We start from the raw sequence: 17592 nt of genomic DNA on the forward strand, positions 1-17592 counted from the left end.
ATGAGAAAAGTTGAAGGAAATCTTGCACACATACAAGGGATGCACACATTAATGTAGAGAAGCACCCCAGACACAGAGGTCTCGAAACAACAGATGCAGCAGATCTAGCAACTAGCAGCTTAGTGCGTTGCTGACCTCAGCACAGTTCAAGAACAGTTGGAGGGACTCCATTCAAAGATCACCGTGCCGGCAGAGTGACTCGAGGGCGAGTCACGATGTTTGTCTTGGGGGCCTTTTGGGAATGGAATCCCCCCAAGGCATGTTTTATGGCTCAAAGCCCAAGTTTTGACCCGATATTGTTGCAAAGACTCCGCGAATTGCGGGCATGGAGAGCAAAATATATGATAGAGGCATAGGGTTGTCTGCCCTAGTTTTGTAATGTAATGTCAGCTAGATAGACCTACCCATGGTCTGAGGATGATGGGATTGTATAAATAGAGCGAGGCTCTAAGTGTAAAAGATAGCTAATAGGATAGCGAAGAAGTAGAGAGAAGAAAGAGTCTAATTATCTAAGTGTGTCTTTGGGTCATAGGGTAGGAGAAGGCTCTGTAGCTGAGTACGCAGAGGCCTAGTAGTCCGCAGCTGAGTGCGTGGACCCCTACAGCTCAGTGCGTAGGGCGGAGTCGACTCTATAACCGAAGAAGAAATTAATAAAGAGAAGTTTTGTTACCAATTTGTGTATCTGTTCTTGGATTAATGCATGGTTGATATAAAGTACAAATATATTATTTATTTACTCTACCCACCTGTATGAATGATTTATATTGCTAAGTATAACTTAAATCATCCAAGTAGGCTGAATTGATCAACTAACAGTGGAATACCAGTAAGGACTTGGGTAATAATGACGTTCGTGCTCCAAGTAGGGTTGCGCAAAGGTAGTATCTCAGGCTGCAAGGTACAGGAAAGTGCGCGAAGTGACTTAAGCATAGGATCAAACCATGAACCACTTGAACTCATCATACATCTCCAGAGTGCAGAAACTTGGTTCTAGCACCCTCCCATACTACTTCAGGTGAGACCTTAGTCCACGCTCCGCAAACTATTGCCGAAGGGGCCAGTACCAGGATTTGTTTGGCTAAATCACCTCTGAACCTAGGTCAAGCCCCAACAAGCCAACAATTTTCATCTTAAGTAGACTATTAACTCACAGTTTAATAATTGTTATATCAATACTTCATTCTTAAGCCATTTATCTCAGGTGATTTACTATTTCCATTTTTATGTTTCAACAACTTAACCACTCTACATTATACTTTACCAACTTGATAATCATGTCAATCATGTTATTTTCTTCTACAGATTACTCCCCTTTTATAGGCATTTTGGTAGCCACATCTTTAAGTTTGTTGTACAATGTTTTCTATATAAATTTCCTAATGAACCAAGACCAATACCAAAATTCATCATGAGTTGCAAGATAATTCCAACAATCCATTAAACTCAAGACTCTTTCATGCCATGGATGCTTGACATCTTTCATCAACCAAATGATAACTACAATATTGTTATAAGGCTATAATATTGTACACCCATGTGTTTACATGGAAAATTCATATGCCTCATTATTATGTGTAGATTTTAGCATGATTCTTTCCACAACAAGTTTATCTTGATGACCCCTTAACCAGGCTTATGATAACAATATACCAAACAATCCATGACAATGCATGAGTATATGTATCATACAACAATAAAACAATGATGCAAACATGGACTTCCTCTATTGAAGCCAGCTATAATGTTAATACCATGATGATATATGTCAATTACATCAATGTTTAAAATGCTCACAAGCTTTCTCAGTCAACATTCTCCAGATAACCATCTCTTAATACATAACACATTCAAAAACCATCTACTAACCATATCCTACCAATAGGCCATATTTATTACAGAGGCTCATGGTCAGTACCTAACAAGGTAAGCCCTCTTCCATAACCATCTTTACATTAGATGTTATGATAAAAAAGTAGTAGAAAACCACAATTCGTGCATAACCTTTAACATGATAGTAATTATTAACCATTATACCTTGTTAATTGCATTGTATCCATAGTTTCTTATGCTATAAAACATTCGAGAGTGGATGATTATCATACCATCATCACACCTCTCTCACCACAGGTATAATATCCTATGGCATTGATCTTCCCAATCTATCATCTTCCTTTTTCGCCACTTGTTTATGGAAGATAGTTATGTAGGCCTTAATGATTTAGTTATAAGGATTTTCATATAGCAGTAGGAATTAATACCTACTTAATTAATCCTCCAATCTGACTATAACTCTTTCAAGGTGTGATTAATCCATTGTTTAAAATATGAGAATTTCTCATAGTTTTCATCTCGTTGTTGCTTATCATAATCACTTAATAATTCATGTATGCTAAAAATGTTTCACTTCTTAACTACGATGGCAGATTTATTATAAAATAAACCAAGCAATATCCACATCTTAAATGTAGGCTGCACTTGCCAATTACGCCAATGTTAATAAGAAACAACACAATACTCACAAGCTCTCTTGGTGTAATCATAACATATTCATGAGTGGTACACCTTGCTTGCTTATCATTTGCACATGATAATTTATGCTAAATATTACATCATATAAGAAACTAAAATTCCTATACATGGATGTAAAAGTCAATTTCTGCATACTTGCATGACATTCCATGGAAAAGATAATTTCTTCCACAATTCAAGGTATACATAAATACCCACCTTTAATTATCTACAAGTACTAACTTGTGAATAATACTAGATCATAATCATTGTTTCTTGTCAATTAGAATCTTATCCAAATGAGAAGTTCAACAGTGAGTCCAGGAGGTGTCTCAATTCCTAAATTGGAAGGGTTCCTTCTTGTTAAGTATTAACCCCAGCACCTTATCTGTATCTCCACATATAATTTCATATTGTTTAAGAGTGACTTATAAGCTTAACACAATCCTTTTTTTTTATTATCAATCAAGAAGCATTAGAACTTGCTTCTTATTAATTATCATGGTTTACATATTATTGTATCAAGGATGCTTATAGGTACCAGTATGCACTTCCAATGCATAGGTCTTGGTATATATATATTAACCTGTTATTATTTAATCACTTTTTTGAAACAATTCCAACTCCAAAATGCATTGTATAGAGGACTAAATTAAAACAATTTGTGCCATTACCTGCTCTTTATTTCTTAACATTGTTCATGAGAACCTTTTTCATTGCATAACACCCTACTAGGGTTTAACATTTCCCTTTTTATACCATCATCCTTTCATTTAGCCAAGTCCCTACATCGTACTTGTACTAGTGTCAATTTGCTTTATTTATAATTTAACCATTCCCGGTGTAAATGTTTTTCCTGCATAAATAAGAATATTCAGGGCGACTTCAATAAGATTAATTTTTTTAATCAACATTATCTTCCCTTACATCTATTTCTATTATAACATGAAATAGAGGTTTTTGGCTTCAAAAATCAAGGTGATTAAATTCACAATTTTTCCACTCAATGGACTTGCATGTAGCCCTAACCATTATTGTGAATATCAGTAACCAACAAACATGAGCACAAGCACAATCATATCTTTAATGAAAATTGAATGAGTATAAGCAAGAGCCTCTCCTTGGTGAAACTTGAACCCTAATGAGGAATTGAACAATGCCCCATGTTCACATTGCTTTAGAAGTCAACTTTAAATGCCATATTATCCAATCTTCAATGGATGATATAATATTATATTCTGATCATTTCCAGAGGCAACTAGCGCACTACAATGCTTGATATTTTGAGAGTTATATTCGATAAAATTTTATGCTTTGAACAAATAGTTCCAAGGAATTAGATAGACTCAAAGCCATAGATTGTGCTAACAATGGCAGAATAACACATTTTGTAACCCTACTTATCAGTAATGTACAAAAGAAGTACCATTTATATGCATCACATAATTTACTGACGCTAAATAATCATAAATATCTTGCAACTATGTTACAATAAATGATGATATAAATATATAACACCCATATCAATTACCAAGGATTATAAATATACTTTATGGGTGTTATAAATATACGAGGCTTGAATTATATTTTTCGAAAATATTTAGCATCCCGGTTGGCCATAAGTGACAATTTCACAATCTTCATCATAACTTTGTATGTAATAATCAGAAGCAGTGCTGCAGACAGTGGTTTTCTATCCATTGAACATGCACATTTTTCTCTGTTCGGTTACCTTTTTTTCTTTTTCAGGAACCTGCAAGCATCTCAACAAAGTAAATTGCTTCCATTTTAATCTAACCACCATTATCTATTATGTTAGGTCCCTATACTCTAGTGTAACCCCTTATTGTTATTAGTACAACCCCCTTTATATATTATTGTGCCCCACAGAAGCCCACTATTGTTATTATTGTGCCCTTACATTATTATTGTTATGTCGACTCTGATTATATTATGACCCCTCAGACTCCTATATATAGAAAGGAGGCCTTATCATTTGTATCATCCAAGAATTCTTCATTTGTGCAATTTAAAGGAGGTTTCCCCCTCAAAGAGGCTGATTTATAAGGCATTCATCTATCTTTTCTATCTCTTTGTGAGCTGGTTTCATAACATTTGGTATCAGAGCTTTGGATTCTAGGGTTTTGCCACTCCAAATAGGTCATCGTGGAATTTTCTTTATAACTTTTTTTCTGTGACATTTCAGAAGCTAGAAAAAAACCCATTTTAGAGGAAATCGTGTTGAACCTCGGGTCCTAATTGCAAATCTTGTCTCACTACATTTTCGGCGATATGACGTGAGGAAGTTAGGGTTTTTGCAAGCTCCAGAATTTCATCTAAAACATGTCACTGTGGAAGTTTCACTATAACATGTTCGCTACAAAGTTTCAGAAGCTAAAAAAAACCCATTTGTGAACAAAGTGATCTAAACCTCAGGTACAAATTTCAGATCTTTTCTCGCTATATTTTAGGATATATGATCTGAGGAAGTTAGGCTTTTTGCAGACTCCTGAATTACATCTTAAACAAGTGATGTTGGGAAACTCATCATAAATTTCTATCTGAGCATTAGATTTAAATTTCATAAGAAGTTACAGAAAGAGGACGGACTGTAGTTTCCTATTTATATTTTTCAGATCTGAAGGTCAAAACAGTGACACGTGGCACTTCATAAAAGTTCACTATTCAAAAAAGGTATATAATCAGGTCATCTTGGGAGATTGTGCACAACTCTTTATTGAAGAATCAAATTTCAATCAGACTTGTGGCATTAGAAAGAGGACACAGAGGGCTACTGCAAGTCGTGATTTCAAAACTGGAAAATCTGAAATTACCAAGTTACATTTGTTTCAAGATCGAGCTCATAAAATCAAGAAAAGGCAATACGAGGAAGTTTGATGACAAGGATCTGGTAAATTGGATACTATAGATGGAGCAATATTTTGATCTACATGAGTTGCAATTGTTACAAAAGGTATGTATTGAATCTTCATATTTAGAACCAGATAAATTTTTATGGTATAAAGGGTTTTGTTCTCGTAAATCACTTGTCCCTTGGTCGATTTTCACGGAAGAAATGATAGCATGTTATGAGGATACAAAGAGTGACACCTTCTTTAGCCAATTGATAAATCTCAAACAAAAGAGTTCAATGGTAGAGCACATTGAGGATTTCAAAAAATTGAATATAAGGGTAAATGATATTCTAGAGAAGAAAAGGATTGATGTCTTCATAGGGACTTTAAAGGATAACATTCGACATGAGGTTTGTCTTTGGGAACCTGATTCATTGGAGTAGGCATTCAGGTTGGCAATAAAAATTGAAAGCGAAATTATGGAAACAAGGAATCCTACCACTCACAACTATAAATATGGAAGTCTTTTCTCTTCTAGCCTTCTACAACCTATAAGGTTTACACGACAACATTTGGAAGAAAAAAGAGAAAAAGGACTTTGTTACATTTGTGATAGCAAATACACTAAAGGTCATAGGTGTGCTAAGAAGAAATTATTTTACATAGATTATGAAGAGGAGGAAGAAAAGGATCGAGAAAATTCAAAAGAAGAGGATATACACCAGGAACCAACACCAGAGAAAGAAGAAATGAATCCGAACATATCTTGTAAAGCGTTGGAAATAATTACCACTCCTCAAACTCTCAATATAGAAGGACATATCAATAAGAAAAAGGTTCAAGAAGTGAAATATGATATTGAGAAAGAAGAAATGAATCCGACCATATCTTGTAATGCATTGGTCGGAATTACCACTCCTCAAACTATCAAGATAGAATGACATATCAAGAAGAAAAAGGTAATAGAGTTGATTGATTCGAGTAGTACGCATAATTTTATTCATTATAAGACAACCAAGGATTGAATTACTTCCTATATCCAGCACCAGAGTGTCAAGTGATGGTTGCAAGTGGAGGAACCATAAATTACTCTGCAAAGTGCCATAATATTAAGTTATCCATGGGAGAATATGTATTGAATATCCCAATGTTTTCCATTCCAATGGGTGATGTTGATGTTGTACTAGGAGTCTAATGGCTACAATCCCTAGGTACAATAGCTTTTAATTTTCAAGAATTTTTTATGAAATTTTCTTCGGAATGAAAGGAAGTTGAATTAAGGGGTATCACAAGGAAGCTGGAAAAGATAATCAGCTCTAATAGACTAACAAAGCTTCTAAAGAAGAAAAAATGAGGCATAATTGCACAATTATGTTCGCTAGAGGTTCCCACATCGAAATCATCTATTTCTCCAAATCTCCAAAAAGTATTAGACAATCATTTCAAGGTATTGGAGACTCCCAAGGCCTCCCACCTATTCGTGATCATGATCATTATATTCATTTCATTCCAGGAATTGTTCCTCCAAACATCAGGCCTTACAGATATCTCTATGCCCAAAAGAGTGAAATTGAACGTATGGTTGCAGAAATGCTAGAGGCTGGTATAATTCAACCTAATCAAATTTCTTTCTTGCTCCAGTAGTATTTATACACAAGAAGGATGGGTCATGGCACATGTGTCTGGATTATAGGGAGCTCAACAAGCTCACTATTAAAGATAAATTTCCCATTCCTATCATTGATGAATTATTGGATGAATTGCATGGATCAATTTACTTCACCAAGTTGGATCTTCGTTCAAGATATCATCAAAATCATAATGAATACTAAAGACATTCTGAAAACAACATTTAGAACTCATGAGGGTCATTATGAATTTTTGGTCATGCCTTTTGGCCTTACAAATGCACCTTCTACATTTCAAGGTTTGATGAATTCCATTTTCAAACCCTTCCTTAGAAAATTTGTGCTAGTATTTTTTGGATGTTATACTAATCTACAACGAGTCTTGGAAGGATTATGCTCAACATGTTAACAGGGTGCTCAAAATATTGGAGGAGAAATAATTATATTCAAAAAGCTCCAAATTTTTCTTTGGAGTACAAGAGGTGGAATATCTGGGTCATATTGTATCTCATGAAGGTGTTAAGGTAGACCCTAGCAAAACTAAAGCCATTAAGGAATGGAAAATCCCCACATCCATAAAGCATCTGTAAGGATTTCTCGGGTTGACAAGGTATTATAGCAAGTTTTTTAAGAATTATGGGAGAATAGAAGCGCCTCTAACAATATTATTGAAGAAAGATGCATTTTCATGGACTCTGGAAACAGCAAAGGCCTTCGAACATCTTAAAGAGGCAATGTGCCAAGCACCGGTCTTAGCTACAACGAACTTCACAAAAACCTTTATTGTGGAATGTGATGCTTCAGGAAATGGAATTGGTGCTATTTTAATGCTAGACGAAAGACCCATTGCTTTCGAAAGTCATCAAATCAAAGGAAAGTATTTACACAAAGCTATTTATGAGAAGGAAATGTTGGAAATACTACATGCACTTAAGAAATGGTGACCCTACCTAATGGGAAGGCACTTCAAGGTAAAAACAGATCATGATAGTCTTAAATACTTTTTAGAACAAAGATTATCCTCTGAAGAGCAAGAAAAACGGGTCACAAAGATGTTTGATTATGACTTTGAAATCATCTACAAAAAATGGAAGAAAAATGTTGTGGCAGATGCACTCTCAAGAAAGGATGAGGATGTGGAAGCATTGGTTTGTGCTATTTCTATTATCCAACCAGATTGGATAAACGAAGCAAGGGATGAATGGAAGAAGGATGAAGAAGTGTGGCCACTCATTCAAAAGCTGCAGAATTTCCCAGTTCAAGCAATATTGCCAGAACTTGACAAGGAAGGAAAAATCATATTGGAGCATGGAACAGTCACAGAAACAAGAACCTAACAACTACAAAATCGATCAATTTTAGAGTATCTCATCAAGTGGAAGAACTTACCCGGTGAATATTCCACATGGGAGGACGAGAATTTTATACAAAAGCATCAAGAACTACTTAAGAGTTTAGAGCAACACTTTTTGAAGGAGAGGGGCATGTTAGGTCCTTATACTACTAGTGTGACCCCTTGTTGTTATTAGTACAACCCCCTTTATATATTATTGTGCCCATGTATTCCCCATATTTTTATTATTGTGCCCCATAGAAGCCCACTAATGTTATTATTATGCCCTTACATTATTATTGTTATGTTGGCTCTGATTATATTATGACCCCTTAGATTCCTATATATAGAAAGGAGGTCTTGTCATTTGTATCATCCAAGAATTGTTCATTTGTGTAATGTAAAGGAGGTTTCCCCCTCAAAGAGGCTGATTTATAAGGCGTTCATCTATCTTTTCTATCTCTTTGTGAACTGGTTTCATAACATTTTTCCTCTAAAATTTATGGGTTCATTAAAAACCGCTAAGAGAGAAGACATGACAAAATGAAGAATTCTCAGAGAATATAGTATCTGATGTCCACCAGAACCCTACACGAATATGCCCACCGAAGGAGTATATGATTGTGTCTAATGATAGTAAATCCTATGTGATCCTGATTCCTTGAATATCAAATCCTCAAACGTGTTTTTGTTTTCCGACTTGAATCCCAACAACTACTTAATTGTATTTTTTTATTTTTTTTATGCCTTACAGTCTAAATGTTCATGCTAATTTTAATAATAACAGACTAAGAATGGAGCAACTAAGAATTACTTCTTACATCATCTAAAACAGATTCTGAAAACAATACTTTAAACAATGTATACATATTTTTTCATTTAGGTTTAATAATTCTCAGAAAGGAAACGAATCACCACTGCGTACTCTTCGTATCTATCACAGCTATTATCGAAATGATCGATCTCTGCACATTGGAGGTGATGGTACGATCCTCCTTATCTCACATTCTTTTGCCACAACTAAGTCATATAGCTAAGAGGTTTCACGGTGGTTGAATTCTTCAACGCGTTATCATCTGCAGAAAATAGGTATATATATCAACCTTAGTCAACTTATTAGAATCACAAAGGAAGGATTATTCGTGCCATTTTTACCTCCACGGGACTAGTGGCACGATCCTCAATATTTCCTATTTACAGTCGATGGTAAGCATTCTTTTACTTATGGCCTTACTTTAGGCTTGACTCTCACAGCTGGAGATCGGGATAGCTCGTCCCAAACCGAGCTCGGTTATTTATGCGCTGCTCATACTCTTGACTGTAAGGTAAGAATTATCCTTCCCCGCTCTTATCCCTTCATGACTCAGAGATAAGCTACGACGTATGGCATCTTTATCTGCAGATGATCATCATCCTACCACCACCAGATAGATACCCCATCTAATGAAAGAAACATCGTTAAACTTTTGCTGGAAAAGAAACCCATCGTTTTCTTTTACTTGTACACTGAGATAGTCAGCATTTTTATCAACGTTTTATAACCATCGTGCATTTTTATCCCATGGTAGACAACATGAAAGCAATGGATCCAACTTTTCCTACCTCTCCACAGTGCAATTAGAAACGAGTTGGAAATTTTTTCCTTAATTATTCAATGCATTTCTACCTTCAGTCCAAAGGCCAACAGACAAGGGAAACAACAGTCGCTTATCCTACTTACTTTCCTCCCTGGCGATAGCCCACGGTTGGCAGAATCTTACTGTGATTCGTGACAACTTTTCCCAGCATATCATGCATGCCTCTCTGCATGCATTTTTATATGCTTAATTTCCCAACTACCTTTAGCTCGACGATCAACCTGATCGAAGAGTGTCATACTGGAAGGGGAATTTATGTTTTTGTGATTTTAAAGGGTGTTGTTGCTAACCCATCAGCGTATCTTTCTTACCATGGAGATTAAAACAACAATTTCTAACTTCATCGAAAAGTCACGCAGGGGTAAAACAACACCTCGAATAACGCTATCACCTCGCACAACCGATAAAAATTCCCTTGTTTCATCACCTGGATACTGCTACCTTGTATGCACATGTCGAGATACAGGTTAGCCACTATGGTTTCTTTCAAAAGCTTCTTGGCTACCTTCGATTTCAGCAGGTGGAGGAAGAAATGAAGAACAATGTGTGTTGCTGACATGGCTGCCACGTCAGCCCAGTTGTCAATGTGGCAAAGGTCGTGGTGAATGCTTCGATGGCATCAGTTTCTCGCTATTGGAATTTCATTTGCATCCAATATACCTACTGAGGCTGCTCATCATTCTACATCGTACTCCCACAACAGTGCGTGCCCATGGGCATGGACCCATGCGTGAATAATATGGGAAATTCTAGCTTATTTGACCCTATCTAATGTCTCCATAGTTCGTCATTATACGAGGTAGGGATCAATACAGTTTATTTCCCATAGTGATATTAGTTGTCCTCACATGTGACCATTCAAACAAAGTGATGAAGACCTTATTACATCTTTTCGGTCAGAGAAAGCGGGTGCCTGGGCTTCTCAGAAATTATTGAAGGTTGGCCAGATTTCTCTCTGTTATGTTATTGATGGTGAGATTAAACTCACAGTCTACACTACCTTCTCTTTATAAATATAAAGAGCTTAGGATTCTCAACCAATAGGTGCTTCCTGCAACCAAGTATGTCACTGTGTTGGAATATGCGAAGTATAGCACAGACACACTTATGTATATGTTGAGAGTAGTGTTGTAAGACAAATTCGTATTTTTTATTACAGAAATTAGGTTTTCCGACAGCCTATGCTGGCTTCGTGAGGAAGAGACATCTCGGTTCATATCTTCATTTAAACCATATACCCAACGTAGTATAATATAGAGTCCAATGACATATGTTCGAGGATGGTTCCTCTAAAGATTAGGCGTACTATTTCATTGATCTTGACATGCGATTTGTAATGGCGCACTAATTATAACCACTAAGAAGTTCTTAATTATTAACGCGCATGATATATATTGAATATCATGGGTATGGTTTCACATACACTATCCCATTATTCTTTCACATATCATGGGTATGGTTTCACATACAATACCATTTGTAATACAATTAAAATTCCAAATCATGAACTCCTCTCATATATATATTGGTTGATTTTGACCGACGGTCATATCAGTTTATGGGTTCCTCCATGCTTACTTTACTATTCTATTGTTAGTGCTTTTAATATTTAGATTAAACCTTAAGGAGTCCAGACTTAACACTTAGCCTCCTTATTAAAGTTTGTGGTAGTGAGGCCAAGTTAATACTTAAACTTGTCCATATCCTATGGAGGCATATTGGCCCATAGGCTGCAAGGTTTGAACTTGATCTTCTCTGATACCATTTGTAATGAACCTCCATGGCCTATCCGGAAAATAAGCCCAAATCCCCTAAAAAATTTAAAATTTCCTTAGACATAGTTAAGGTTCCATGTTCCTTTCCCCTAGTCAAACTGCTATATCACCTTTAGGAAGGAGCTTTATACCATAAACACATTATCTCATCTTCATCGAACAATTTCTATAACACAACTAGAGTTGGAAGGGAAGAAGGAGCTATAACATGCAACCATCAAACCTCTGGTGACATGCATGGTAATGAAATCCTCGTCTATTGGATTATATAGAATTTACGTCTTAGCGGTTCTGAATGCATCTATATCTCATGCCTAATTACCATATGCATGCATAAACTATATAAAAGCTATTAAATCAATTAATCACATGCATAGTAATATTCCATCATTTCCATAATAAGATAACTTCTAAGCAACTGACTGATCCAAAAATGGAGATCCTGGATAAACCTCTAAGTCTAAAACACTTCATATAAGAGGTAAAAGGTGACAAATGGCACAAATCCTTTATAAATCAGAGGAAAATGAAAATCATAGGATTCTCTCGGAAATAGTCTCATTGCAGAGATCTCCTCATTCTAAATCCAATGCAACTTTAATGGGCGAAAACGGACTTTAGATGAAGAAGTTATCATAAAAAGAAGTTCCCCTTTTGTTCTTTGGGAAAGAGGCAAAAATATTAAGAAATGGTGGAAATCAAGCCTATCGGAGGCTTGAACAATGAATGCATAGGATCCGTCGTATATGGCCGATCAACAGTCCAGATTCGATCACCATATCACATTAGCAGTGACAGGCGGAGACAATCGAAGGCATAACATGCGATGGGACCGGGTCGATGCAATACTACGATCGCCAATATCAGTGGATCACAATCGGCACTAGCATAGACCCTATCATATGCGAAAGACCTCGGGCTTGTACGATCTGCGATTATGACAAGTCGCATCGCAATATCGCATTGGATAAACACCAAAGGGAAGGCTTACGGAGACCGGAGACCGGGCAACTTGTGATTGCGATATCGCAATATCGCATCGGTGCATTACAAAGGAGAGGCTATATATATATATATATATATATATATATATATATATATATATATATATATATATATATATATATATATATATATATATCTATATATATATATATATATATATATATATATATATATATATATCTATATATATATATATATATATGATCCGATCGCCGGACCCGATAGCATTTTAAAACAATATTACATAATAATTCAAATCTGATATAAAGCCATTGCTATGGGATTTTGCGATATTTTAATGCAATTCTAAAATACAAAGGGGTAGGCCCTTGTGACATGCGATGGCGACTTACGGGTGAACCTGATAGGAATATGGTGCGCGATTATGGAAATCTAAAGTTTGATGAACAATGTCCTCTACGGATTTTTCCCATGTTTTCCAAGCGTTCTCTGTGTAATCAGGGAATGATTGTTTCTAAGGATTTCAAGCATCGATGACCCATTCTGTTACAATATAGGTGGCATCCATCCCCGATGGCGTTTAGCAATGATTGCTAACACTTAGAGAGGGGAATTTGAGCAGACATAGGCTGGAAGACAGGGAGCCTGAAAGGGAAAATGAATAGGCAGCATCGATTTGGCTTAAAAGCCACAGAATGACAAAGAAAGGAGGCTACTGAGTTGTTGGTTGTTATTGTTAGTTATTGGGGTTTTTTTGCTGAAAGTGAAGCCAAAGCAGGAGGCAAAGGGGAAGGAGGCATCACAGAAGCAGAAATGCAGCCAAGGGAGTCACTTGGAATCCATGTGAAAAGCAAAGAGGGTTGTAAACTGATAGAGGGCCAAGAAGCCATAGCCGATGAGCCAGAGCCAAAGCCAGAGCTAGAGAGCCAGAGCCAGAGCCAAGAGCCAGAGCCAAGAGCCAGAGCCAGAGCCAGAGTCGAGAGCTTCAAGGGCCAAGGAATAAAATGGTGTTTGAACCCACTGCTTACATGTAGAACAGCAGGAGTTGAGCCAAGAGCTTGTAAAAAGGACTTATACCATAATCCCAGAGAGCCTAGTTGAGTTGACTAGAGCTCACGGAGATGTAGCCCAAGAGTTGTGGGTGAACTCCTCATTAAATTATTGTTTCTGGGTGATTGTTATTACTTCTTAATGTTCTTTCTTTCAAGTAAAAAAACCCTAGGGTCAAGAGCTCTAATACCAAATGTTGTGTAGCGAGATCAAAATAACACAGAAAAATAAGAAAATATTGATAAACAACTAAATAATAATCCATTTTGAGGGGGAAACCTCTCTTTACATCACATAAATGAATAATTATTGGATGATTCAAATGACAAGACCTCCTTAGTATATATAGTAGTCTAAGGGGTCAAACTATAATTAGAGGCTACATCACAATAATAATTTAAGGGCACAAAAATAAAAACAATGGGTTTCTATGGGGCAAAACAATAACAATATGGGGTCTACACTAGTATTATATGTACCTAACACAATGACAAAGATAACAACATGCTTCCACAACATCCTAGCTCCCCCTGTCTTGTTGATCCTATGGACCTCACAACTTTCTATTAATATGCTAAGTGCTTGATAGCTACCTCTCTTCCTCTTGAGGAATATCTAGTGGAGGGAGGTAAGTGGAACTACTCTCGATATTTTCCTTGAGTACTCAAATTGATCTCTTGGGATAAGTTTGGTAAACATATCAGCTAGCTTCTCTTTTGTAGTTACATACTCCAACTTGACAATTTGATTTGTAATGTGTTCTCTAAGGAAGTGGTACTTGATTTGGATATGCTTTATCTTTGAATGAAAAACAAGATTCTTATACATGTTGATTGCACTTGTATTATCATAGATGGTATGGATACACTGATCATATATCATTTGCACATCTTGTAAAATTAGCTTCATCCATAAGATCTTAGTGCAACATGAAGTTTTTGCTATATATTTTTCTTCAACAATAGAAAGAGAAATTGAAGCTTTCTTCTTGCTCAACCATGAAACAAAACATGCTCTAAGAAAAAAAACACAACCACTAGTCCTCTTTCGATCATCTACATTGCCTGCCCAATCAACATCAATAAAAATAGTTAGTGAAAAATAATTATCTATGGGTTACCGAAGTCCATATCCCATTGTAACTCTTAGATATCTTAGAATCCTCTTTGCTGCTAGAAGAGGATTCTATCTTGGGAGCTTCATGAAATCTTCCAACAATACCAGCTACTTGCATAATGTTCGAAGATTTCATGAAGCTCCCAAGATAGAATACTTTTGGTGATTTATCAGTCTTGCTGAGTTGGCAACCTCTAACCATTGGAATGTTTACCAAAAAAACATACCTTCATGTAAAATTTCTTCAAAACATCCTTGAGAAATACTTGTCTTGGGAGTTGAAAATTCCTTTTAATTGTAGTTTGAATATTTCTCTATTATTAATCAAACTTAAAAAAAAATTCTAAATAACTCAATAAATTTAATAATTTAAAGATTCTAACCTTTCAATATTACATTCTATAATACCCCATTCCATAACTTGCCACAAGCTTACATAAAACAAAGCTTATTAAGAATAAAGCCATTATTTAAACATGTAGAAAAATATATTTCAAAGACAAACTCTAAAGAAGCCAATATTTAGGCCTGCACAAAAATATATTTAAAAGACAGCCTCTAAGCAAGCCCGGTGATAATATATTTGAAACGCAACCACTAGGCAAGCCCACAAATAAAAGCTTTGGATGAGGCGGTTCAGTTATAACATATTCATTCGGATTATATTATATGCATTGAAATATTTGATACTCTTTACAGTAAACCGTATTTCATGTTATTCTAGAACGACATATTAAGGTAGATCTTTAGACTTTGGTGTACAATAGTATGAACATCGGAAAAAAGGCAAATTTATATATACAAGTCTTCCTTGAACAGGAAATGGAAAGGGAAAGGAGAGAAGCGTGGGGAATTATATGGCCATATTCTATGAATATCCCTTCAAGATTTTTAACCACCTATTACATAGAAGTGACATTGAGATTCAGAATTATATGGCCAATGAATGTCCCTTCAAGATTTTTATCCACCTATTACATAGAAGTGACATTGAGATTCAGAGAAAGAGGTAGGATAAAGCTATTATAGTCACACACGCACCTACATTAGATAAGACGGATGTTTAGAGGGGACTGACTGTCTTCGAGGGCGAGTAGGCGGTCCACAAGAAAGACTTTCAAGCCTCCTTTCTGGTAGGCGGTCCATCTTTTCTACGATGGGGTGCGGGTTTTGTTTCATTACGGCGAGTAAGACAAGTAAAATCTGATACAAATCGTGGGTAAGGACACACATGGCATCATTTGGATTCATAACTCAAACAATTAGAGTCCATTGTGATAAGGTCTCAACGGACATGGTGACTACATAAAATGAATGGTGTTAGGGGATGCAGAAACTGGTCAAAGATCCAGGCTGTTTCTTGAGAACGCTGACGTCACTTATGGTATCACGCGTCTTTGAATTCATACCACACGCTTATTTTTCAACTTAAATGACGATCCATTTTTGAGTTCCTTCCTTGTATCTTCCTTCGTCAGAAATAAAACCTAAATATGGGGAACCGTTCGTCTGTGGTGGGCAACCAGAAGGAAACTATCCAGGTGGTTTGCTCGGATGGCACTGTTCGGATCCTTCATAAAACGGTGAGCGCGGGCCAAATCCTGCAGGAATTCCCTCAACATTTAGTCTGTAACTCGCGTTCCTTCTACATCGGGCAGAAGACGCCCGCGCTTTCTCCAGACGACCAACTGAAGCTCGAAAACAGGTACTTCATTTTGCCCGACCACCTTTTCCAGTCTCCGTTATCGCTCGTATCGCTCGCTTCTTTAATATCGCCGCCTGCCCTTAAAATTCCCACTTTGCCCACTGGTCGTGTATCCCCTCTTCGTAATATCGGAAGCGCGGCTCTTATCTGCCAACCGTTTGAGATAGAAAAGAGCAACGTGAGCGGAAGCGTTCGGATCAGAGTCTCGGCAGAGTTTATTACAAAGCTTATGCAAGATGGGAAGTTAAACGCCGATGAACGCGACCACGCAGTGGTGAGGGTTTCGGCAGAAGATGGTGAGCAGCGTGGACTCTGCAATACTGCCGAATTGCGGAAGGATTATGCGCAGCTGGTCACGTTCAGTAGCCAATCTTGGAAACCAAAGCTGGAGACCATAAGCGAAAAGCAGAAGATTGGAGGGTATAAGAGATTCATGAAAATTAGAGGAACAAATATTGATTAGTTTGATGTAGCAGGTAATTATTATAGGCAGATATTTGACTAATTCCACTACAGATATGCCAAGATCTGGGGGGCTGCAGATCTGATCGGATTGTTATATATTCAGTTCTTTGTATTTTTATCCATATCTTTTGTGATTAGTTTCGTGGTATATCTCTATGTTTTCTCTCTCCATTGAAGCCCAAGATCCGGATCATTTGGATCAATACCTTATCTTGTCATACAGTTTTTGTTTATGACAGCAATCAAGATAGCTGGGATTATTCACGGTACTGTCCCAATCCAGCTGCCAGGACTGGCCTATGTCTGGTCAATTTCTACTATCTAACGTGTCTTGACTACGGTAGTTGTATAATATTTATATGAAAAATGAAGAGAATGATAAATATAATCCGCATAAATATCAATCTCTAATGTTGATTTAGATAAAAACCTTAAAAGTTAGATTATCTAATTAATTGTTTGACATTAATTTATGTACATATCTATGATATAACTTTGAAATTTTCAGTATAATTCATTGAAAATAAAATAATAGTGTCAAATTGAAAGAATTT

General features: G+C 36.4%; 1 protein-coding gene across 1 annotated transcript; it reads left to right on the forward strand.

Moving 5' to 3' along the window:
- Nucleotides 1-16361: 16361 nt before the first annotated feature.
- LOC149199765 (uncharacterized) lies at nt 16362-17036 on the forward strand. Its single transcript, XM_089400695.1, has one exon. The coding sequence runs from the start codon at nt 16362-16364 to the stop codon at nt 17034-17036; it is 675 nt and encodes a 224-aa protein (XP_089256821.1).
- The last annotated feature ends 556 nt before the right edge of the window (nt 17037-17592 follow it).

This window comes from Pinus tabuliformis, chromosome 2_1 (genome assembly GCF_031772625.1).
Source record: "Pinus tabuliformis cultivar Carrire ecotype Pingquan chromosome 2_1, CPIR1, whole genome shotgun sequence".
Taxonomy (NCBI): domain Eukaryota; kingdom Viridiplantae; phylum Streptophyta; class Pinopsida; order Pinales; family Pinaceae; genus Pinus; species Pinus tabuliformis.